Source organism: Chrysochloris asiatica, unplaced genomic scaffold (assembly GCF_000296735.1).
Source record: "Chrysochloris asiatica unplaced genomic scaffold, ChrAsi1.0 scaffold00115, whole genome shotgun sequence".
NCBI classification, from domain to species: Eukaryota; Metazoa; Chordata; class Mammalia; order Afrosoricida; family Chrysochloridae; genus Chrysochloris; species Chrysochloris asiatica.
The window spans coordinates 3,875,325-3,899,577 of record NW_006408633.1 but is presented as its reverse complement, the minus strand read 5'-3'; the positions used below and the strand labels follow the sequence as shown (position 1 = coordinate 3,899,577).

The 24,253-nt window shown below is 41.2% G+C and overlaps 1 protein-coding gene across 1 annotated transcript; it reads right to left on the bottom strand.

The window, feature by feature from the left end:
• Positions 1-207: 207 nt before the first annotated feature.
• Positions 208-19,645, bottom strand: NOA1 (nitric oxide associated 1). The gene is made up of 7 exons (XM_006868070.1): positions 18,511-19,645; positions 16,925-17,089; positions 15,940-16,145; positions 5,424-5,555; positions 4,294-4,410; positions 767-887; positions 208-413 (listed from the first exon to the last, which is right to left on the bottom strand). The coding sequence occupies exons 1-7, from the start codon at positions 19,643-19,645 to the stop codon at positions 208-210; spliced, it is 2,082 nt and encodes a 693-aa protein (XP_006868132.1).
• Positions 19,646-24,253: the final 4,608 nt, after the last annotated feature.

Here is a 24,253-nt window from a genome sequence, read left to right as displayed (position 1 = left end):
ACATACATACACACCCTACAAAAAATACCAAATATTGATAAGCTCAATGTATTACAAACTGCCACAGTCCAAGAAGCTTTAGTGATCTGTCATGACTATTAAAAACATTGGGCAGAAAAAGCTTTCTTAGAGTTGCATTATTTCATGCAATTCAATGTACACAGTTAGGCTCAGTACAGTTAATGCTCAGGGTGAGCAAGGTCAGCCTCACTGATGTTTCTTTTCTTTTTTCAGATTGTATACCAGGGAAGGAGGCTTCTTGGTTGCATAGGCCACACTTTTCTTGATGCGTTTTCCTTTGATGTTCACGATCCGTGGCAAGAGAGGGGGCCGGACTGTCAGAACTGTCCCCTGAGGTGTGTAGGCTCGGAGATGCAGTTTGTCTTTAAGCTGAGGTGTTACTGCAACCCAACCTGTGCAGGCATGCAACACACACAAATGGGGTTAGTGAGCATCTGATGGACCACGCAACACCACAGCTCCGAAAGGGCGCACAAGGAGCTGAGGCTCTTTCACCCTTTTAAAAAAGAACACCCATTTGACAAGCTACACATTTATGTTTAGAGTAGGTGTCAATTTTAAACTTACGTAGTCCTTAAAATATTCAGTTTATATAAAGACACATTTCTTTAATAAAAAAAAAAAAAAAAGCACTATGAGGGGGCTTCAAAGAGTTTTGAAAGGCAATGATTTTTTGCAGCCCCCTCAAATATGTCAGTAAAGGCTATTTCATTCAACTTTAAAAATGTGCTTGGTGTAAACTTGCCTGCAGAAGAAAACTTGATGTCAGCCACTGCTTCAGATTCCCCAAGTCCTTCTTCTAATATAATGTCTTCAGCAACAAGAGGAGGAAATTCTGCCATTCGCTCTTCTCCACCCATTGGAACCTTACAGTGAAATAAAATGAAGATGCTTGACAGTTCAAATAAACTCCCCTATAACTCTAATAAATAAACCACACTGGTAAGATCGTTCTCTACAGTGATCAAGAATAAAACCTTTTAAGCATTCAACTGCTGAGAAAACCTCCAAATCTCTTCCAAGGTTAAATGAACAATATGGGAGCGCTCTGTGCTAAAACTAGAAATTCTCAGTGCCAAGGGCAGGTTATATGGAGGTAACCTTTTGACAGCAGAATCACATTTTATCAGTTTACACTGTTTCATAGCCCTCCATAGGATTTTATTACAGAGTTGTTATTAAGTGCCCTCAAGTTGGTCTGACACAATGTATAGAGTTTCTGAGGAGCAGCAGGTGAGTTTGAACCACCAACCTTACAGTTCAAACTGACCTTATGGGTTGAGTGCTTATCCTATAGTCCCACACCCAGACTCCTACACAGAGTTGTTGTTGTTGTTAAGTGCTGTCGAGTCGGTTCTGACCCATAGCGACCCTGTACAGGGTTTCCGAGGCTGTAAATCTTTACGGGAATAGAACGCCTCATCTTTCTCCCACGAAGTGGATGGTAGTTTCGAACTGCTGGCCTTAAGGTTCGCAGCCCGATTCGTAACCACTACGCTACCAGAGCTACACAGAGTAGAACTGGGTAATTAATGCAGTGTCCTTCCAAATATCTCAGTTGTGATTGATGTGTCCATGAAGATTAATTTCCACCTCATAATAAGTCAATGTTGTTGTTGTTATGTGCCATCGAGTCGGTTCCGACCCATAGCGACCCTGTACAGGGTTTCCGAGGGTGTAAATCTTTACGGGAGTAGAAAGCCTCATCTTTCTCCCGCGGAGCAGCTGGTAGTTTCGAACCGCTGACCTTAAGGTTCGCAGCCCGTTTCGTAACCACTACGCTACCAGAGCTCCTTATAATAAGTCAATAGTATGTGTATAATGGAGAAGATGCAGCTTCTATGTTTATAGATACTTCCAGGAAATGGAAGAACTAGATCATTTACCTATATACTCATTAATAAAATCTATCTTGAATGCCCACTTATGGGTCAGGTCATGTGTTAAGCTGTTAGGCACAAGGGACACAAATACAGAGATGTTACATTATGGCCCCTGTCCTTAAGATCAGATGGGGGAAATGACCAGTAGACAAATACATGTGAGACTGTGATGAGACGCATCTATAAAGTGCTATGGTTACGATGAAAGGAGTAATTACTGTGTTCTGAGTCGAGGGCAACATTGTTGTGACGTATTTTAAATCCTAGCTACTATGTCTGTGATTATGGACCCATTTTGAAATGAGTTGCTAAGGAGTAAAAATGAAGGCGGGGCTAAGGAGTGTTAGGTGACTTCAAGTCAGATTGGACTCACAGTGACCCTGTATAGGGTCACTGTGGAGCTGCTGGTGAGTTGGAATAGCAGTTCAAATTGACCTTGTGGTCCAGTGCTTGTCCTATAATGCCACACCAGGACTCCTTGAAATGAGTTGCTAAGCAGAGTTGGAGTCCTGGCGTGGTGCTGTAAGTTAATGTGGTAGACTACAAGGTTGGTTTGAACAGCAAGGTCAGCGGTTCAAGCTCACGAGCTGCTCCTTGGAAACCCTATATAGGGTCTTTATGAATCAGAACTCAAAGGCACTTAACAAGGACAAGGATCTGAGTACTAACAACGTCCTCACCTTAGCAGAGGGTGTGACTCAAGTCACAGTTTCCCTTGGGGGCATGGTCTGACTGCTTTTGAAAAGTTTGCTCCCTTGCCTTGGATCTTGCATCTAGCTTATGACATCTGACCTCCAGTTCATGTGACTTTTGGTCCATCATGTGACCTGATTCACCAGCTCCTGCAGCCTTGTGCATGAACAACCTGTCGTCTGACTTGCAGATTTGGGTTATTCAGCTCCTGAAATTATGGAGGTGAGAAGATTCCTTCCAGACTGATCTCTGTGAACCACGGATTTGGGACTCGCTAGCCTCCACAATTTCATGAGCCACTGCAGTGTGCTGCAAAACCCTGGGACTTGAGGGAAGGGAAGAGTATGATTGATATTAACGACTATGGAGGGGCATAACATGTCAAAAACAGTTGAACAGTTGGGATATCTTTAACTGCTAACACATAGGGATCAAGCTTGTGTTCGTTTTTATAAATGAAGTTATTCATGCATGTAAGCTGATGTAAGACACAACAAGTGGAAAAGGGATGATGATGAGTTTATGGCACTATTGTTTATAGTTAGCAGTCCAGTGCTTATTCATAACACCACACCAGGATCTCCATTTAGTCAAACAGACAAAGACGTGAACAATAACACTAGGGGGATACACACTCCTGAGAACAATCAACTATGCAAGATCAAAAGGAAAGCATTTATCCAGGGATAAAGCTCTGAAGCAGGAAGGCATAAGAAAGGAGAAATGGAAATGGTAAACACAAGAAGGTAGTCAGGGGTGTTGTTACATTGTCGGGTTTACAATCAATGTTACAAAATGTGCATGAATTGTTGAATGGAAAACCAATTTGGTCTGTAAAATTCCACCTAAATCACAATCAAAAAACAAAACCAAAAAAACAACCAAAAAACTTTATGCAATTTGAGCTGATTTACGAACATTTCAATAGCCTCTTGTGGACTGGGCAGTGTAGTCTAGAGAGCCATAGGTCTGTAGCTATTCTAGGAACAGGCCAAATTAAGTCCTCTCTTCTTATGTTGTTGTGAAGTGCTATCGAGTTGGTTCTGGCTCATAGTGACCCCGTACAGGGTTTCCAAGGAGCAGCTGGTAAGTCTGAACTGCCAACCTTGTGGTTCAAACTGAACTTGTGATCAAGCGCTTATCCTACAATGTCATACCAAGACTCCCGATAACATTTTTTTAAATTTTAAGTGTTTTATTGTGAATTATGTGATAGTTTACATGGGAGAACATTAGCTTTACATTCACATATCACAACAGTCCTATCTCCATCTCCTTTCATTAGGCCCGCCCAGACAGACTGGATACCACTCAGTGGAGATTCTACCTTCTTCCATGCCCTATGGATCTAGGCTCCCTCCTGAAAGCTTGTAAGCCAGTCAACTTCTTGCCTTTATAGGTTCCCCCCATCCTCCACCATTTTGAGTAGCCAGTGTTCAAGTTGCTCATCCCTGTCTACCCTGTGTATCGAGGGGGTGGGAATTATCAATGCTGTAAAGATTTTTTCCCTCTTTTGTGCTACTGCATCCATAGATGTAGGTCAACTTTGTCAAACTCCCCATTACATTTTATAGGTGAGGGAGGAGAGCTAAGTAAAGTCTGCTCTATCCAACAAAGGTTCCTGTGCAGGATCGAAGGACTGTTACACTGTAAGTCAACTGCCACTGTGTGCAATCATCAAAGTGCATCACCTTACCTGTAGTAAGGTATGACCCGCATGCTTCTGATACAAAGCATTGGCCTTGTCCAAGGAAGTAATGTGCACACGAAGGAAGTTGGAAGCCACAACTGTAAACCAAGCAGACTGATTTCCCTTGAGAAAGGAAGAAGTTATTTTACAGAATAAAATCTTGCAAAACCAGCACATTACATGGTACATTCAATTACAAAAAAATACACAAAAAACCCCACCCCAAAATAGTAAGCTCACTTTATAAGAACTACTCTGATATGGCAGCTTTAATTGAGCAATATTAACTCCTAAAAAAGGCACAACATGGAAAGGGTGCATTTCAGCAATCCCTGGAAAACTATGACTGCTTCTACAGCTTTGTTTATAAAGAAAAAAACCAAACAATACCTCTAACATTAAAGACAAAGAAAAAAACCCTGTCCTCTTAAACGGTCCCTAGCACTTAACAACAACAGTGATGCCAAAAAAATATTCTGTGGGCTTTGTTGTTGTTAAGTACCATCAAGTTGGTTCCTACTCATAGTGACCCTGTACAGAGTTTCCGAGGCTGTAAATCTTTACGGGAGCAGAACCTTTCTCCCAGGGAGCAACAGGTGAGCTCAACAGGTGAACCCTGTGGTTCATAGTTCAGTGCTTATCCTACAGAGCCACTGTGCTCCCTCAGCATTGGTAGACACATCTGTTTTCATTTTCTTCCATCACTTTGCTAAACGAACAATTCACAGACTCCTGAGTGATGGAAATGAATGCCAATCAAAAAACCATATTTCTTTCCTGCACGCTTATGCTGTCCCTAAAGCTTTGACCTGGTTTCTACCTAAGCGTCACCACAGAAAGGGGATAGCACTGTCCTGTCTTAAATGCCAAGCTGAATGGACATTCCACATCCCACCAAAGATACAGGTAGAGGAAGGCATTTCTGTTTTCCTTCCATGTATTCACGATGGGAATTTTCTAACACACAATAAAGAAAAGTGTATTAAACTCCCACCTAGTCCTCATCTAGGAATCATATGACCGATTTCTTTGCCCCTTCCTTCCTGTCCTCCACCCCCACCCCACCCTCTTGGAATGCTTAACCCCAGTACTTAGTCATTTTTCATTGTTATTTTTTAATGGTACACTTTTCTTACCTGCAGGAAATCTATGCGACCTATAGCACCCAAGAATAGAACTGCTCCTGGTTTAAGCACAAAAGTCCTTGGAACAATGGAATTTGTTGGCAAAACAACATTTATTTCTTTTTCTGTTAGAAGATTTAAAATCTGTGAAACAAACAGCCAATTTTAGAGAACTACTTTTACTGAAGATACTGTTTACCTGTGAGATAAAAAGTGATGAAAAGTTACCATTTCAGACTATAGACAACAAACAACAGACAAAATATCAGAATGTATTGCACATAAACTTTATCTACCTTTTCTTGTCTAAATTACTCTGTTTACTGATGGTTCTACTCTGAGTACTTTAACAACTTAAACCTGAGTAAGGGCAGAATAACTGTTTAAGAGAATGGCACTTTCTAATGTTACCAACAAAGTCCCTCCCTCCTGTGTTAAACTTAGTGGCACCCACTGAACACAGCGCTGATTTAATGCAAAACAAAAACTATGCCCCCACTGCAAAGCTTCTAAGCACCAGCGGCTTCCAGCTTAAGGTAAGAGAATATGCGACCTTGTGTCTCAGTGGCAACTATATGCATTACATTCAAAATGGTCATCAACTCAAGAAGCAGGCAAAGAACTTGAAATATCTTTCCAGATTCTGATATTCAATTTCCTTATTTTCTTCAAATATTCAGCAAAAAATGAGAAATCTATGAATATACTGACTTCTGAGGATAAAGAGTTTCCAAACATACTCGAGAAAATAGAAAAAGGAAGCCCAGGAAGTATTAGATTTATGGAACTCAAAAGATTTAAGGAATCAAAATCTGGTTAAAAAAATGAAAAGGTAAAAAATGGTCAAAGACAACTTTTAGTGCTTTTTATTGGTGGTCCTAAAACAACAGAAAGGGGTGTTGGTGGCAGAGTGGGTTACACATCGGGCTGTTAACCACAATATCAGCAGTCTATTCTAGGGACAGTTGGTTCTGGCTCATAGTGACCACCAGTTGTTCTAGGGAAGAAAGAGGAGATTTTCTACTTCCATAGACTCCCAGCCTTAGCAACCCTAAACAGGGTTACTATGAGTTAGAACTGACTCAATGGAACACAATACCAATACAACAGAGTTCTTTGGTGAGTTTGCAAAAACACTGGTTTAAAGCATCAAATGAATATATGTATCTAAAAGATACACAATAAACTATTAGTGGTTGGAGACATTTTTAATACCTAAAAACAAGTATCATTCTGTAAAAATATTCTTCCAATTCTTGCTTTTCTGGTGGATTTCATTACTAACATAACTGCTATCCGAGAACTAAATGGGTATGAAAGGGAAGAATTAATGAAGTTAATGAAGTTAAAATGAGAGGCCATTATTAGGAATCAATATAGCTACAATTAAGTTATGCTATGGAAGGAAAGACTGGGCACACGTAATTCTTCTTCTTCCTGTTAGTTGCCATCAAATAAATTCAGATTCAGGGTGACACCATGTATACAGAGCAGAACTGGTCCATACGGTTTACAAAGCTGTGGCTTTCCAGAAGCAGACTGCCATGCTTGTTTTCCAAGGCAGTGTGTTTACATGGGTTCCAACTGCCAATCTTTTGGCCAGTAGTGGAATACTTAACTGTCAGTGCCACCCAGACTACCTAGAAATTATTCTAGGAGAGCAAAAAGAATGAAAAGATCCCATAATTCTATCACCTAGGATACCAGCTAAAATAGAATTCTAAGCATAAAATTGTGACTCTGATGAAGATAAGGAAGATAAAAGTACATAAGAAATCCACCACCCCCTCCCTTTTTTTTGGTTACAGAGATAATTAGGTGAGTCAGAAATTGTTGGTGACCAGATTCAAAGGATGGTAGTTAATGTTAGCTACAAGATTGTATTCCTGACACAAACTTGAATCAATCAATGATTTGACGAAGACCAAAACAGAAGAGGAAAGGACTTCTGGCAAGATGTCAGACTAGGCAGATGCACTACACAGACCCTCTACAACAAAGATGAAACAGATACAGAGGAAAATCCTGGCACCCTGAATTTCAGAGAAAGGTTAGATAAGTGGATTGAGTATGTTGGGAGAAAAAGCTGAACAGGGACAATGAGAGAGGGAGACTGACAGGTGACCTGGCAGAGCAAATTCATATAGGTGATGGGAAAAGTGTGATTTCTTCCTTCATCCCATGCTTCCCTGGTGACCAGAGGTGTGGTCAGCTCCCATCGTCATCCACCCCATGCGCAGACAGACAATGCTTTCCGGGAGCCCATGCCAGTGTGAGGCGGAGGCCGGCTATGCAACTTTGGTGCCTGGACTGGGGGGGAGGGGGGGCGCGCAACTCCAGAGCAACATGATCTGAAGAGCAGAAACCCTCCTAACCAGCCACCCCATCCCCAGCTGCCCTGTGGTTCTAATGGAGAGTGAAACGAGTTCCATCAAGGGCGTCCACGAATTATGTCTGGATTGAGTGCCCTGAATAACTCCTAGGTCTCTAGGAAACCCATCTAGGGCCAGAAAACTTTTGGACACATCCTTCCTGCACCACCTCATGAGTTCCTTGGCTGGCTACTATCTGTATTCAATTCAAAATGGTCAGCAACTCACGGAGAAGGCAAAGAACGTGAAAAGTTCTCCTCTCTGGGTCCAACAGCTATATTGTTGTTTTTTAATACTGTTTTTTTTAAATTTGTTTTTTTCCCCCTTTCGTTGTTTGTTTTGTTTCTTTTTTTCCCCATTCCCTTGAATTTTATCCTTTTCATCTCCACTTTTGTTTTTTCCTTTTCTTCTGTTTCTCATTTCCTCTGTCCTCCTCCTCCTTTTTCCATTTGATCCTTTTTTTTTTTTGATTGGGGAAGAACATTTTATTGTGGTTTGGGTGAAAATTTACAGAACAAATGAGTTCCACATTCAAGAATTCACACAGATTTTGCTTTGTGACATTGATTGCAATCCCAACCATATAACTGCACTCTTCCTACTTCCTCCCTGGGTTTCCCATTCCCATGTATCCATCTTTCCTGCCACTTCTTGCTTTCTGTTTGTTTTTTCAGCAAATCCTGCTCTTTTGGTCCTGTATGGCTGATGATTCTGAGAAGCATGTTCCTCACGGGTATTACTGTTTACTTTAAAGGCCTATCTATTGTTTGGCTGAAAGGTGATTTCTGGGATTGGGTTAGGTCCAGTTCCAAGGATGCCTAAGGGCTATAGTCTGGGGTGTTCTACCAGTGTTAGTCCGGTCATTTTTATGATTTTGAAAATTGTTCTAAATTATTTCCCCACTCTGTCCAGGAACTTATACTGCGCTCCCAATCAGAGCAGTCAGTTTTGATAGCCGGGCACCATCTAGTTCTGGTCTCAGGCTAGTGAAGAATATGGTTAATGTGGTCCGTTAGTCCCTTAGACTAATTGTTCCCTTGAATCTTTGCTTTTCTTTACTCTTCTTTGCTCTGGATAAGAAGAAATCTGTAGTTGTATCTTAGATGGCAACTTGCAAACTTTTGTTTTTCTTTCTCCTTTTGATTGTTCTTTACTACTCTCTATTTTCTTTATACCTTCTCACTCCTTGTTTTTTCTAAGTGTTTTTTGTTTTAGTTTCCTCCTTTTATTTTCTCGCTTTATTTTTCTCTTCTTTAGCTCCACTTTCCTGTTCCTGTTTTCTCTTTATATTACTATATTCTTTTTTTCTGGTGACTTTTTATTTCTTTGTTCTCCTTTATTATTTTCTCTTTTCATTGTTGGTTGGTTGGTTGCTTATTCTGTTTGTTTTTTTTCCCTTGTATATTGTGATTGGGGGGAGGTAGTATAGGAGACAGCAACTGTGCCCACACAGACCAGTCACAACCGCACCCTCTGAAGTTCCACTCACTGGGCTCCTCTGACCTATCAATGACAGACAGCAAACAGCAGCAGGCAATCCTAATTAAACTGAGGTGCACACACAACGAAAGTAGAACGGTGCACCTGTTTCTATTCTCTAACTAACTATACTCACAGAAGACAGTTGGTGGCAACCTAAGAACACATCAACATATAACCAATCATCAATTAAGCACAAAATTTGAAACAGTACAAAACCTGCAATTAGAAATCCAGATTAATACTAAGATTTCAAAAATGTGCAATAGATTGAAAGGCCAAATGTATAGATATGAAGCCATGGAAGCCTGAATTACTGAGCTTGAAGACAAATCTTTCAGTACTAGTATGTTAGAAGAATAATCAGAAAAAAATCTGAAGAAAGCTTAAGAGTGGTGTGGGACCTCATGAAGAGGAATAACTTGATCATCAGAATTCTAGAAAAGGACAAAAACATTTAAAAAAGAAGTAGAGAGAAAATTGCTAAAGAGTTTTTGGAAGAAAACTTCTCTAACAGCATGTAAGATGAGAAAATAAACAATACAAGAAGCTAAATGAACCCTAAAAGGATATATTCCAAAAGAAAATCACTAAGACATATCATAATCAAAAATTTTAAAACCAAGGAAAAGGAAAGAATCCTGAAAGCAACTCAGGAAAAATGAAAAGTTACCTACAAAGAACAACCAGTTAGACTAAGCTCTGATTTCTCAGCAGAAACGAGGCAGGCAAGAAGGTGATGGGATGACATATACAAAACTCTAAAAGGGAAAAATTGCCAACCAGAATCATATACCCAGCAAAGCTGTCCCTCAAAAAATGACAGCAAAATTGGGAAATTTCCAGATAAACAGAATTTAAAGGAATATGTAACAGTCAACCAACTTTACCAAAATATTAAAGGATGTTCTTTGTAGTGAGAACCAACAACAGCAGACAACAGCCTGAGATGAACATACTTGACAACACCACACAGAAGTCACTACAGATATAAAAGTATTTTAAGTAAAACGAATTTAAAAGATTGAAAATAGGGTACCAGTGGTATTAATTTATAATGAAGTCAACTACAAAGAAAAAAGAGGGAATAGTGTAGATTCAAAACTTCCAAATGGCCAGGAAGCCAAGAAGATTTCAAGATAAAACAATTTTAAGTGGGGGAAAAAAAAATTAATAAATTATAGGGTACCATCAAAGAAAATTATTACACCTTCACAAAAGCTTAAGATGGCTGTGCCTTGTCTGTTCAGTTTCCTCTCCAAGTAATCATTTAGTCCGGGGCTATCATCTGTATCTGTTTCATTTGGTGCTTCTTCTCTTTCTTGTTGCAGAGGGTACTACCTAGTTTACCACATTGTCACCTTCATCTCATTTACTGTTTCATGTTGGAAGAAAATCACCCTAACATCATTAATGGTGAGAAGTATTCAAATAGCTGAACAAAGCCTAAATGGGATAGATCCACAAAAGAAAATCACCAAGGCACTCGGGAAAAATGAGTTGGAACTGAACTAGACCACACTTAACAATATGTTTCATGCAAAAATTCTCAATGAAATCCTGGCTAAAAGAATTCTGCAACCTATATAAAAAAATTGAACATCAAGTGGGATTCATATGAGGATGCAAGAATTTTTCAATATTAAAAAAAAAAAAAAAATCAATGTAATTCACCGCATGAATGAAACAAAGAAAAGACATGCATGATCATGTTGATACAGAAAAGGCACGTGACAAGCTCCAACATCCATTCCTAATAAACACACTCTACAAAACAGGAAGGTATGGGAAATTCCTCAACATAATTAAGGGCATATATGTGGCGCTTCAGGATAATGCACTGGACAGCAAGGTCTGTTTGAACTACAAGGTTGGTGGTGCAAACTCACCAGCTGCTCCTTGGAAACCTTATACAGGGTCGCTTAACCAGGGGTATATGGCAAGAAAAGGAAATTAAAGGCATCCAAATTGGCAAAGAGTAAATAAAACTCTATTTTCAGATATGATACTATATAGAGAACATCTCAAAGACTCAGCAAGAAAAATGAAACTCTTGAAACATTTAGCAAAGTTGCAGGGTACAGTATCAACATACAAAAATCAGTTCAATTCCTCTACACGAATGAAGCTGTTGTTGTTTTGTGCCATCGAATTGGTTCTGACTTGTAACGATCCTGTGTAAGGTTTCTGAGGAGCAGCTGGTGAGACTGAACTGCCGCCCCTGCGATTCATGCTTATCCTACAGTGCCACACCAGGATTACTAATAAAGAGAGCTCTGAAAAGGAAATCAGGAAATACCATTTACAAAATACACCTACAAGATGAAATACTTAGGAATAAATCTAAACAGAAAACAAAGACAACTACAAAACAGTACTAACAAAAGAGACGCGAGACAAAAATGGAAGAATAAATTCTGCTCGTGGATAGGAAGACTTAATTTTATAAAAATGTCAACACTATCCAAAGCAATCTATATTACAATGCAATCCCAATCAGATTCTAGCGTCATTCTTTAAAATTGATGGAAAAACTGATCACTTCAACTCGCCAGCTGCTCCTGGGAAGAAAGATGAAGCTTTCTGCTCCTGCAAATATCACTAAAGCCTCAGAAATCCTAAACAGGGTCACTATGAGTCGGCACTGACTCAATGACTGACACTAACAACAACTGTATATGGAAAGGAAAGAGACCTCAGACATGCAAAGCATTACTTAAGAAGAAGAACAATGCCGGAGGCCTCTCATTTCTTGATCTCAAATTTGACTACATAGCCATAGTTGTCAAATCAATCCGGTACTGGTACAATGAAAGATATACAATCAATGGAACAGAATTGAGAACCCAGAAATAAATTCATTCACATACAGTAATTTGATCTTTGACGAAAAAACAAAACATATTAAGTGGAACTACAAAGATCAATGAAGAAACAGGGACAAACTTAAGGGCCCAAATACATGGCATACATACAGTCAAACATTACTAAAAAAACACTAACAGTAGAAGACAAAATAGATGACTGGGGTCTCCTAAAATTAGATACTTATGTGCATCAAAAGAATTTGTCAAGAGAACCCACAGGCTGGGAAAAACCTTTTTTGCAAGGACATTATTAGACAAAGGACTAACTTCTAAAATTTATAGAAAACTACACTTCTACAAGAAAAAAACCAAACAACCCAATTAAAAAATCGGCAGAAGAAATGAACACTTACCCAAGAAAGGCAATCAGGTAGCCAACAAACATGTGAAGAAACGTTTGTGATTGTTAGACATTAGACAGATACAAACCGAAACAACAATGAAATACCGCCTCACTCCAGCAGTAATAGAAAAGTTAAAAAAAACACACAGAAAACAATAAAATGCTGGCAAGGGTGGGGAGACACTGGGACCCTTGTACATTGCTGTTGGGACTGTAAAATGACTCATTCACTGTGGAAAATGGTACGGCGTATCCTCAGAAAGTTGGAAATAAATATTGTATAACTGAGCAATTCCTCTAGTTGGTATATTCCACAAGACACAGATAGAAACCCATGACACAAGCAGATAGATACATACTGATGTTCACTGCAGAACTACTCACAATAGGAAAAAGATGGAGAAAGACTACATGCCTATCAAAGGAAGAATGATTAAACATATTTTGGTACACACAATGGAATACTATGCAACATTGAAAGGTATCAATGAATCTGTGAGACACCCCATAAAATGGATGGACCTGGAGGACTTTATGCTGAGTAAAATTAGTTGTTTCACAAAATGACAAATATTGTATGCTATCAATATTGTAAAAATTTAAGGTTTCATGCTAAAAGAAATATTCTTTGATGGTTGCAAGAGGTGGGAAGGAATGGAGAGTAATTTACTAGAGGACAGACATGTTAGCTATATATGTTGTTGTTAGGTGCCTTTGAGTTGGTACCGACTCATAGCGACCCTATGCACAGCAGAATGAAACACTGCCTGATCCTGGGCCAACCACACTACTGTTGCCACACTTGGCCAATTCATTTTGTTGGGGGTCTTCTATATATAAAGCTACTATATGTTGTTGTTAAGTACTGTCGAGTCAGTTCTGACCCACAGCGACCCTGTATAGGGTTTCTGAGGAACAGCTGGTGAGCTTGAACCAGCAACCTTGCAGTTCAAATGGCTTTGCAGTCTGGCACATTAACCCACAGCGACACACCAGGACTCCAGCTACTATATAGGTGAGGTCAATATACAAGAAATAGGTTGGCAGAAGAATGAGAGGGCTCAGGCGTAAACAAGTGTTATATACACAATCCTGGAACAACAATATTCTCTGGGTAGATACATGGGCAGATAGACTGAGAGGGTATGGGAGGGAAAATGGGTTTGAAAGAGGATATCCGTAAATGGGCATTTACATCCATGAATGTGGTAGAGTATACAGGTGAAAAAATGATGAAAACTTCTCAGCTATTATCAAACATCTTAAGGTAATGAGTTCCTGGGCCTGGGGGCTCAGGACCATAATCTCAAGGGGATACCATGTTCAATTGGCATAAAACAGTCCACAAAGACATTGTTCTACATACTATTTGGGAAGTAGCACCTGGGATCTTAAAAATTCATGAGCAGCGGAGGAAGGTAGAATCTCCACTGAGTAGTATCCAATCTGTCTAGGCGGGGCTGACGAAATGAAATGTGGATAGGTCTCTTGTGATACAATAGTGAATAATTGTTATCAGGACTGATTGTGAGGATTAGAAATATAAAGGTAGACGTTTTATAGCAAAAGGAGGGGAGTGATTAACTTTTCAGCGTAGGAGCCGGGGTCCCTGGGACCATCAACGGAGAAGAGCTGAGAGCGGGATCCTACCCAGAGAAGCAGTGATGCCTAAGATGGAGGCAGAGACTATGACGTGGAGAGATGAAGCTGTTGGGGACTTTGGACACAGAGAGGGAGAGGGGCTGTGTGCTGGTGATGGGGGGGCAGGCTTGTAGTGTATACTCTTTGGTTGGCTGATTGTAACCATGGCAATGAGACGCTATACGATAGGATGAATGTATGTAAAACTAATGTTCTCCCATGTAAACTATCACATAATTCACAATAAAACTTTAAAAAAAAAAGCTCATGAGCAGCCACCTAAGGTACAGTTATTGGTTTCTCCATGTGCAGAAGAAAGAAGAATGGTGAAAACTGAAGATGCTTGGAATCAACTAGCTCAATGGACCAGTAGAATAGGTGAACATCAGTCACCATGATTCTGAGACCTAAAGAACTAGATGGTACCTGGCGATCACTACCAACTGCTCTAAAAGGGATCACATTAGCAGGTCCTGGATAGAGTGGGAGAAAATGTGGAACAAAACTAAAAATTCTAAAAGAGACCAGGTTTATGGTCAGAAAGAGACTGGAAGAACCTGAGACTATGGCCCTTGATCATCCTTCAGGTCTGGAAAGGAACTCATTCTTGTGGCTCAAATTTCAGCCAAGCAGTAGATAGCTATATCGGGAGACAACACTAGTAAGGTATACTCACCATGGAGTAGTCAACCACTCTAGATCAAAAGGGCAACATTATCCTAAAGACAAAGTTGAGAATGGATAGGAAGGAAGGTGGACTGGAAATAGGAACCACAGGGAGAAAGTGAGAGAACTTGTTGCATGGAGGGAATTATAATCACTGAGCTGAAACAAAGCGTATATTTGTAGAATGTACAACTGATGATGTTCTTTGTAAAGCTTCACATAATTCAAAATAAATAGAAAAAAACAACAAACAAATAAAAAGTTATGAGATTTAATGCATACACAGAAGAGTAGGATGAAGACTGAATATACAAGATAAAATCAAAGTTGCCCAAGATTCTGCAATTGGATTCAGAGATATATAGGGCAAGACAGGTGGGGCTAATCCGATTCTAAATTACGCTTGTCTGGGGTTAATTATACAAGATAAGATAGTCAATCTCAGTGTGATACTTAAGAAAAGCATAGTAAGAAAGCATTCTGAAGAAAGACCTAGATAATGAAGTCTGGAGCCCCACTCACAGAACAGCTGTAAAAAATGAAGACATTATGGGATATGAGTCAGAACAGTAAACTCAGTGTTTGATTAGATAAACAAATGAAAGGAAAGGGTAGGGAGTAAGAGATAGGACAGTACACTGCAAAATATTTCAAGGTCTGGCAAAGGAAACAATCATTACATTGGTTCCACACAGCTTTGAGAAACAATGGTTATTAAGTTACAGGCAGACTGTTCAACACAGAGCAGGTGAGAGACCAAATTCATCACCTTGGGAAGTGACACGATACTGCTTCAATTGATGAGGAGTCACTCCTTAAGTTCAAGTTGGACTGATCTCTTGATGGATAATTTATAGAGGTAATTCAAACATGGAATATGTGTTGGGCTATAGTAAAAGTTTTTGTTTTTTTCAAACTCAAAAGTGTAGGATTCTGTAAATATCTTCCTAACTAAGCAATGATCATAATGGGAATACAAGTGGGCTGTCAGCAGTATTGGCTCACAAATGGAATACAGAACTTGAGTCATCCCTGAACTATCTTTATGCATGCATCATAACTGACTCTAAAATGAAAATATGCCCTTTCCTGTTTTTGGCCAATTAAGACAGTACTTGTGCAACTGGCTATTATTGTTTCTAAAAAAAACAAATACTTACACAATTTTCTTTCGTAATTCCCGGGGTGTCATAAAACCAGTGAGCATCTTTTACATCCTGCGGGCTCAATTCTACCCGCTTGGTGGATTTGTCTACAACCATAACAGGTTCATTTTCCATGTCAAATGCAAGTGAATCAGCATCAAACTCAAAGGTAGTTTTATCTTTCTGCTCTTTTGAATACAGAAATGTTCTTCCAACTCTTCCTAGAATAAGTCATATTGACAGAATTATCATTCCCTTACAGCTTTTAACTCCAGACAGGTAATTTACCTCAAACAAATTACTAACTACACACCAAAAACCAAACGCACTGACACTGAGTCAATTCAGATTCACAGTGACCCTATATAGAGTTTCTGAGACTATAAATCTTTATGGGAGCAGACAGCCTCATTTTTTCTCAAGAAGCTGCTGTTGAATTTGAACTGTCCATCTTGTGGTCACCACTCAACGCTTAATCCACCACCAGGGCTCCTTAATTAAGTAAAAGTACATGGAAATGAGACTATGATGTTACTTTGTGTTGTTTTTTTTTTTTCCCCAAGGCAGAGGCAGTCAGACTGTTGCAATGACCAAAAGTGACAGGCTGTGTATAATGCTGGAAGTGGTGTTGATATCTGAAATCAAGCTGTTTTTAGTAAAGAAAGGCTAGAAAGTGACACCAAAAACAAGAACAGATTAACTGAAAGCTGCTGCATGGAGCCAACAACTTCATCACCTATACTGGTCTACACGGATGAAGTTGTATCTTGGGGGAAATGTTTCTACCATGGACAATGGCTATGTGGGCAACTACATACTACATGCTTGCTTTGCTGGACTCCAAGTAACTATGGTCTCAGTACTCCTAGCATGCTGACGTCTAGGTTTCCAAACAGGAGATTCACCTCAGAAAGGCCTTTAAGTTCTCCACAAAAACTAGGCAATTGTAGTTCAGATTGCTCAACAAAGAAACATCAGTTTTCTTATGAAAGATGCTTACCTACTACATAACCATGCTTTTTCAAGATATTAAGTTGATTTTGTTCTTGCTTCGTAAGCTCTTCTTCAGTTTTTGTTACATCTTTTTTAAGTCTCTTTTGTCTTTCAAACATTCTATAAGGAGTTGGGTTGCAAATAGGAAACTTCAGAAGGTTTAATGTAGTACCTGAAATACCAAAGAATAACTATGTTTTCATAAACACTATCAAAAGTGGAATGACTGTTTTTGAGGATCTGCAGTGTTGGGTACTGTGATTTATCTCATTCAACTTTCATAACTGTCTTCTATAAAAATATTCCCATATTTCAGATGAAGAAACAGGCTCAGGATTTGAACCCCAAACCTGCAGATCTGCTTTCTTTTCATTTTCTCCATGCATAAAAATACTTTCCTGTACAATTTAACTAAAGTTCATCAGAGAAAGAAAAAGTTTACCAATTAAAAATTAAACTCTGGTTTCAAAGGAACAACTGAGTTACTTGTACTCAAAAATGATTAAACCCAAATAACCCCAAACCTGTTGTTTCCCAGTTGATTATAAATCATAGCCACCCTACTGCCAAGTATTAAGTACTAACAAGTTTATGTTGTTAAGTGCCTTTCAGTTGATTGGGACTCATAGCTACCGTGTTTGAACCACCAACCTTGAGATTCAAACCCACCTTACGGTATGTGCTTATCCTACAGCGTCACACCAGGGCTCCAATAAGGTTATAGAAAGGCTTATTTTCGATAAAAGGAATTTTTTTAAAGCCACAAAAAGCAACATTTCTTCTTCCAGTCATTATGTTACACATCACATTAGTGTATTTTTCAAACTCAGCAACCCTATATAAGGTTTCCAAGACTGTTTATCTCTACCAGAACAGAGTCTTGTATCTTTTCTCATACAGCGGCTGGTGGGTTTGAACTGCCATTCCTGTGGTGAGCAGTCCAGTGGTTATCCTACAGCAACCGAGAGCTCCTTAGTAACACACTGGTCTATGTATAACTCAGGATGTGAGGAGGACTGGAGGGTGGAGGTTCACAGAGTAAAACGAAGCATGACTTCCAGAGAAGTTAAAACCTCCAACACAGAACTTTGGTTTGTTTCCTGGTGTATTTCCAGTGACTGGGACTGAGAAATGTTCCATAAATATTTCTATCAGAGAATTAATAGAACACATACTGGAGTCCTGGTGTGGTGCTGCAGGGTAAGCACTGGACTGCTAACAGTAAGTCTGGCAGTTCAAATCCACCAGTTACTCCTCGGAAAATCTATACATGTGTAGCTATGAGTCGGACCCTACAAAACAACACTTTACAACAATATGGACTCTCCATGCTAAATTGTGTGGCCCTGTGGCTTAATGCTCTGTGGGTTCAGGCTCACCAGCGGCTCCTCGGAAACCCTATCTATACAGGGTCGCTATGGGTCGGAATCGACTCGATGGAACTTAACAACAAGCTGAACTGCGACCACAGTTGAGAGGGAATTTAAAGGGGGAAGCTCCAGGCACACTCTGGTGAACATTACAGGTGTCTGGTACCTTACACCAAACGTTCAACTTCTCAGAAATCCAAGGGGCGAGCCTCCAAAGGCTCACCTGGCCATGGGGAGATGGTGGCCTTGTCAATGGCTTCGGCGCCCTTGGCGATGCAGTAGTCAGATTGCAGGAGTGTGTTGAAGAGCGTGGACTTGCCGGCGTTGGTGGCGCCCACTAGGTAGACGTCACCTCGGTAGCGCCAGGAGCGCTGAAGCGCGGAGATCAACTCTTCGATCCCGTATCCGGTCTTGGCGCTTATCAGCCGCACGTCCCGAAGAACTGGGCAGGGTCCGGGCGCCTTGTTCGGAGTCTCCTCCCCGTCCCCAGCTCTGCTGGGATCCAGTGGTCCTCTGTGCCGAGGTGGCAGGAGCCCAGCGCGTGCACAGTCGTTCCACAGCCGCTCCCGGAGCCGTCTCCGGTAGTCGGGAGAATCCTGGGGCAGCAGATCCACCTTATTCCCCAGCACAATAAGTTGTCTGGGACCCACCAGCGACGGCAGGTCGGCCAGCAGGGCGTCGGGCAGGTCGAGCAAGTCCACTAGGTACAGCACCAGAGCGGGCCCCGGCCGCCGCAGCGCGGCGCTCACCAGCTCTAGGAACTGCTTGCGGCTCACCTGCACGCGCAGCGCTTGCCGGTGATGCACCAGCAGCCAGCAGCGCTGGCACACGGTTCGTGCCAGACCGCCATCGACCTGAGCCTGGGCGCGGATAAACTTCTCGCTGGGCAGGTAGCCCGGCACGCCGGGGTCCTGGCAGTGCAGCTCGGCCCCGCAGCCAGAGCAGTTCACGCCGCTGGGCGGCAACGCCGGGTCCCGGTGCCCCCAAACCGCTTGCAACCCGCAGCTGGTCCACAACCTTTGCTGCCGTCGCTCCTCCCGCCTCTGCTGCCTGTGTCGCGTCTCCTCCTCCAGTCGCTGCTGCAGCTGCTGTCCAAGGGTCGGCGCGGGCTCCAGCTCCGACTCCGGGACGTACTCGGGAAACAGAAAACGCTCCTCCATGTCAGCTCTTCCTCCGTAGCCGCCAGTCTCTGTCGAGTCATGAGGGAATCCATGTCCCAGGCATGAGGGGTGCTGGAAAGAGGAGGCGGTCGCGCAAACCCTCTGGAGCAGCGGTTGGAAGCCATGGCGCGCTACCACGGGAGTTGATACCCGCAAAAATTTCAGTAACAACTCTCGGATTAAGCTGGATGGCAGCATGAGAACGTGACTCCGGGGCAAAGAGGCGGAGCCACGTCTGCACAGGCGCACTCAGGACCGAGGCGAGGGACACCTACGAGTCGAAAGCCGGGGGTGCAGTCATTATGGCTCCTCCTCCCGCTTCTAATCCCGAGAGTTCTCGCGATTGAAAGGCTTTGAGACCTGAGAACTCGTTTACAACTTCGGCCCAGGGTTTTGGGACTTAAATACATAGTCCGCGCGGGAGAATGGATAGGGTGTGCTTTGCAATTGTTCACTTGCAAGCACCTTCAACGCACTACCGCTAACACACCCTGCTGTTAATAAAACACTTTTTTTAAACTTGCGTGTGTAAAAATAAAGCATCTAGTATCTCGTACTCAGACCTCAAATAAACCTTTAAACTTAAAAATAATTAATACATAGTCTAGGCTTTTCAAGAATCATTATTTTGCAACACCAAAAATACACATATTCAAAACTAGCACTGGCTGAATTTGACCTGCAAGCCACCCTCTCACACCGTAGGAGCAGTACTAAACATCCAACCAAATCAGGGGTGTCGTTTCACGACCCGCGAATGCGCAAATCTAACTCTTGGCCACACGACCTGCCACTTGCGCAAGCGCAGTTCAAATATTGGCTTCTTTGTGGGTGGTCTTTGGTGTAAGCCGCACTGTATTCTGGGAACACCGGAGACGGAAATTGACTCGTCACTGGCTGCTGGTGGCTGCAGCGAGTCTTTTCTTCTCTGTACTTTCAATACTTAAAGAGCTCCGTAACATTTTGCCAATATGTATGACGCAGACGAGGGTAAGTGACCACTCCAATCTTACTCCGCAGCTGCCCAGTTAGTGAGGGAAACTTGAGGAGCTGGACGGATTGGGGATTTGTGACCGACCTCCGCCCGCCGCACGATTGCCCCCTGTCGTGGCCTTCTCAGCCTACAGGCCAGGAACGAAGCCGAGATGGCGAGAAGTAGAGGGTCAAGGACCGTGTTGCCCGCCAAGTGACTCTTGTTATCATTCCCCTCTCTATTACCCAGCCTGTTGATTGTTTCATTTACCTCCCGTATTGCCAAAACGTACAGAGCCGTAAGACAAATACGTAGTTTTGACTTGATTTGAAGTAAAGGATTCCCTTCTTGATTTCCCTTAGTGCCACAGTTAGTCTGGTTATCGACTAGTTCAGTCTACGACCATCACTCTGTGTGTCAAGCATCGTTTGTTGTTAAGTGCCATCGAGTCAGTTCCGACCCATAGCGACCCTCAGTAGGGTTTCCGAGGAGCAGCTGGTGAGCCTGAACCGCCGACTTTGCGGTTCAAAGAGACTTTGCAATCCAGTGCATTAACCCACAGCCATGGGAATACACGGGGGAGGGGGATCAGATACACGGGACAGTTGTGGGGCAAGGGTTTGATCTAGTTGGGCATTTCTCATGCGATTTTAAGTCTAAATTGTCTTAAAAGATGGCTTTTCACCTTATTCTTCTCACGAGATGACATCGTTCTCACATGGTTTATAGTCTATGAACAGATCTAATGTGTCCTTGTTCTATTCATGCAAAGATTTTAAAATCCTATCTAAGGTATTTTCATGTTGTATTTTTTAAACTTCCTTTCCGGTTACCCACGACTGCTATTGGAAACTTCATCCTTTTCCAGCTCTCGATTCTGTGGCAACCCCTTTTCTTGTTACTCTCTCAGCTACTTGATGAAGAAAATAGAAGCAAAGCTTCAAACTCCGCTGTAATGACTCTTCCTCATTCATATTTTGTGTCTAGAAGTTTACTAGTATCTTGATGTTCTCGTTTATTCTTAACCCCGAAAAAAGCTTTTAAGTTTCTTTTAGTTTTTTAAAAACTGTAACTACTGCCATTGAGTTGTTTCCAATTCTTAGTGACCCTAAAGTGTTTGAGTATGTAGTGTAGTCTCATGACTTGTTAGGTGCCTTCGAGTCGGTTCTGATTCATAATAATCCTATGCACAACAAAACAAGCACCGCCCAGTCCTGCGCAGTTAAGTTTTAGTCCGTTGTTACTGATGCTATGTCAATCCATCGTGGTGTAGGTCTTCCTCAAGGTTTATAAGCCAGAAAATACAAACACTTAAATTGTCCATTCTCATTCTTGCTTACCATCTGGCCACTTTGAATCCCTTCTACAAGCAGGTAACCAATTTTTTAAAATTCCTAATATTCCAGAATTTCTTTTATGCAAATTCAATTGTACTCTGTCCTTTGGATTGCTTTGAGTCAGAATTGACTTAGTGGTTGAAGGTTTTTATTTGTTCCTCTTTTACAGACAAAAACTAGTTCAAACAGTGGTTCAATTAATAATCTTGTGCATATGTTGCTTTGCACTCAAAGAAGTATGTCTAGGATATGTTCCTGGGTATAGAATTGTTGTTTCAAATGTTATACACATTTAACATTTTGCTAGGTGGTGCCAAGTGACTACCATGGTGATTGCACTAATTTCCATTTCCATGGGGTGGTGGTAGTGGTGTGGTGTGCTGTCGTAGTGACCCTGTATAGGATTTCTAAGCCAGTAAATATTTACAGTAGCAGAAAGCTTCATCTCTTTCCTGCAGAGCAGCTGGTAGATTTGAACTGGGATCCTGTGGTTAGCAGCCCAACGTGTAACCACTATGCTTCCAGGGTTATGTACAAATGCACATGGGAAAAGTTTAAATGATCTCTTACCCATGTAACTGTAAATTCAGCATTAACTTTACATCCCATTCCTGTTTGTCTCTTTTGAAATCTATTAGATATCCTCTCATCATTTTTCAGACACTATGATTCATCAGGTTTCTTTGTGAAAGTACTAGATATCATTAACAAGAAAACCAGTTAAGCCTGTCTTCATGGTTTCCCTTTTTATTTTTTCAGTATTTTGTTCTTCCATTCACAGCTAAACTTCTAAAAGGAGCAGGCACTGCATGTTTCCAATTCACATTTTTCAGTTTTTCCTTAATGCTTTACAATCTGATTCTGTTTATACTACATTAAAAGGCTTTTATTAAAGTTATCAGAGCCTTTCAGTGAATAAATCAGGTGAACATTCTTTAAACATTATCTTGAACTCTGTTATTTGACAATGTTTATGACTTCTTTCTGCCACACCACCTCTACTTAATTCTTATCTCCTACCTGACTTTACCGCCTATTTTCTTCCACTGATATTCTGCTTGGCTTCAGTTATAACTTCTCTAGTATAAGCACTGGATTGCTGACCACATCGTCAGCAGTTCAAAACTACCAGCTGTTCCATGGAAAACCCCATACAGCATTGCTATGAGTCAGAGTACACTCAGTGGCACTTGGCACAACATGCCTTAAACTAGAGAGTGTTGTGGCTCTGGAGGATAAGCTCTGGACTGCAAACTACAAGGTTGGTGGTTTGAGCCCACCAGCTGCTCCTTGGGATAAAGGTAAAGCTTTCTGCTCTTTAAAATATTTATAGCCTAGGAAACCCTATGCAGGATCTCTATGGGTCAGAACCGATTCAACAGCACTTAACAACATCAGCAGGATTTTAATTACTGTTTATATGTGGATGACTTCTGAATATTCCCAGTCCGGATGTCCTGCTACTTACCTAATTGCCTGCTTTACTTAGCTGTCTCCTAGGCCCCTCAAACTTATCTTTGCTGATACTGACCTTACCAATTTCTTTTACCACTCCCATTCCAATGGTACCTCCTCCTGCATTCTTGTTTTCAGTTAGTGGTACCATCTTGTATTGAGCCAGAAGGCAGAGCATCATCCTTTTTTTTGAACTTTATCATGAATTGAGTGAAGATTTACAGAGCAGATCATCAGTTTTGCATTCAACAAACAATGCACTCTGTTACACTCTTAAGGTGGTAGTTTTCTCCATGTACCAACTGTTAATAGCATTTACCTCTATTCACTTTAGCTATTGAATTCCTCCCTGTGTCTACTGCTACCTTCATCTTTCCTCTGCCAACCTCCCTCTTGTATATTGCCTGCCCTGTCACCCATGTTTACGTGTGCCTAGCCTCTTGGTGGTTATGTGCTGTGGAGTCGGTTCCAACTCATAGCAACCCTGTATAGGATTTTTGATGCTGGAAATCTTTTTGGGAGCAGAAAGCCTCATCATTCTCCCGAAGAACAGCTGGTAGTTTCGAACTGCTGACTTTGAGGTTTGCAGCCCATCTATCCTCTAGCCCATGAATAATTACTCCCCACCCCCTGAAACTATCATAGATAATTTCTTTTTATCAAGAAAACCTTTTTAAAACTTTTTACAACATGTATCTCTTATAATGTTTGTCCTTTTGTGATTGGCTAATTTCACTCAGCATACTGTCCTCCAGGTTCAACCATGTTGTAGGGTGTTTCACAGATTCATCATTATTTACCAGTGTTTTGTAGTATTTCATTGTGTGTATGTACCAAAGTTTGTTTAACCATTTTACTGTTGATGGGCATTTAGGCGGTCTCCATCTTTTTTTAAAGTTTTTATTGTGCATTGAGTAATAGTGTACATGGGAGAACATGTTTTGCACTCATCCTATCATGTTTCATATCTTTGCAATGATTACAATCCCCTCCAGGCATCACCATTCAACAATATTTGTTTGTAGTCCGTCTTTTTTTTTT

Bases quoted from the DNA above. Each gene is read 5' to 3' on its own strand.
- NOA1 (XM_006868070.1), bottom strand. From the start codon at position 19,645: ATGCTGCCATCCAGCTTAATCCGAGAGTTGTTACTGAAATTTTTGCGG. The intron at 17,090-18,510 runs GTGAGCCTTTGG...TTGGTATTTCAG, and splicing joins CACCATCTCCCCATGGCCAG to GTACTACATTAAACCTTCTG. The intron at 5,556-15,939 runs GTAAGTATTTGT...TTTGTTTCACAG, and splicing joins GAATTACGAAAGAAAATTGT to ATTTTAAATCTTCTAACAGA.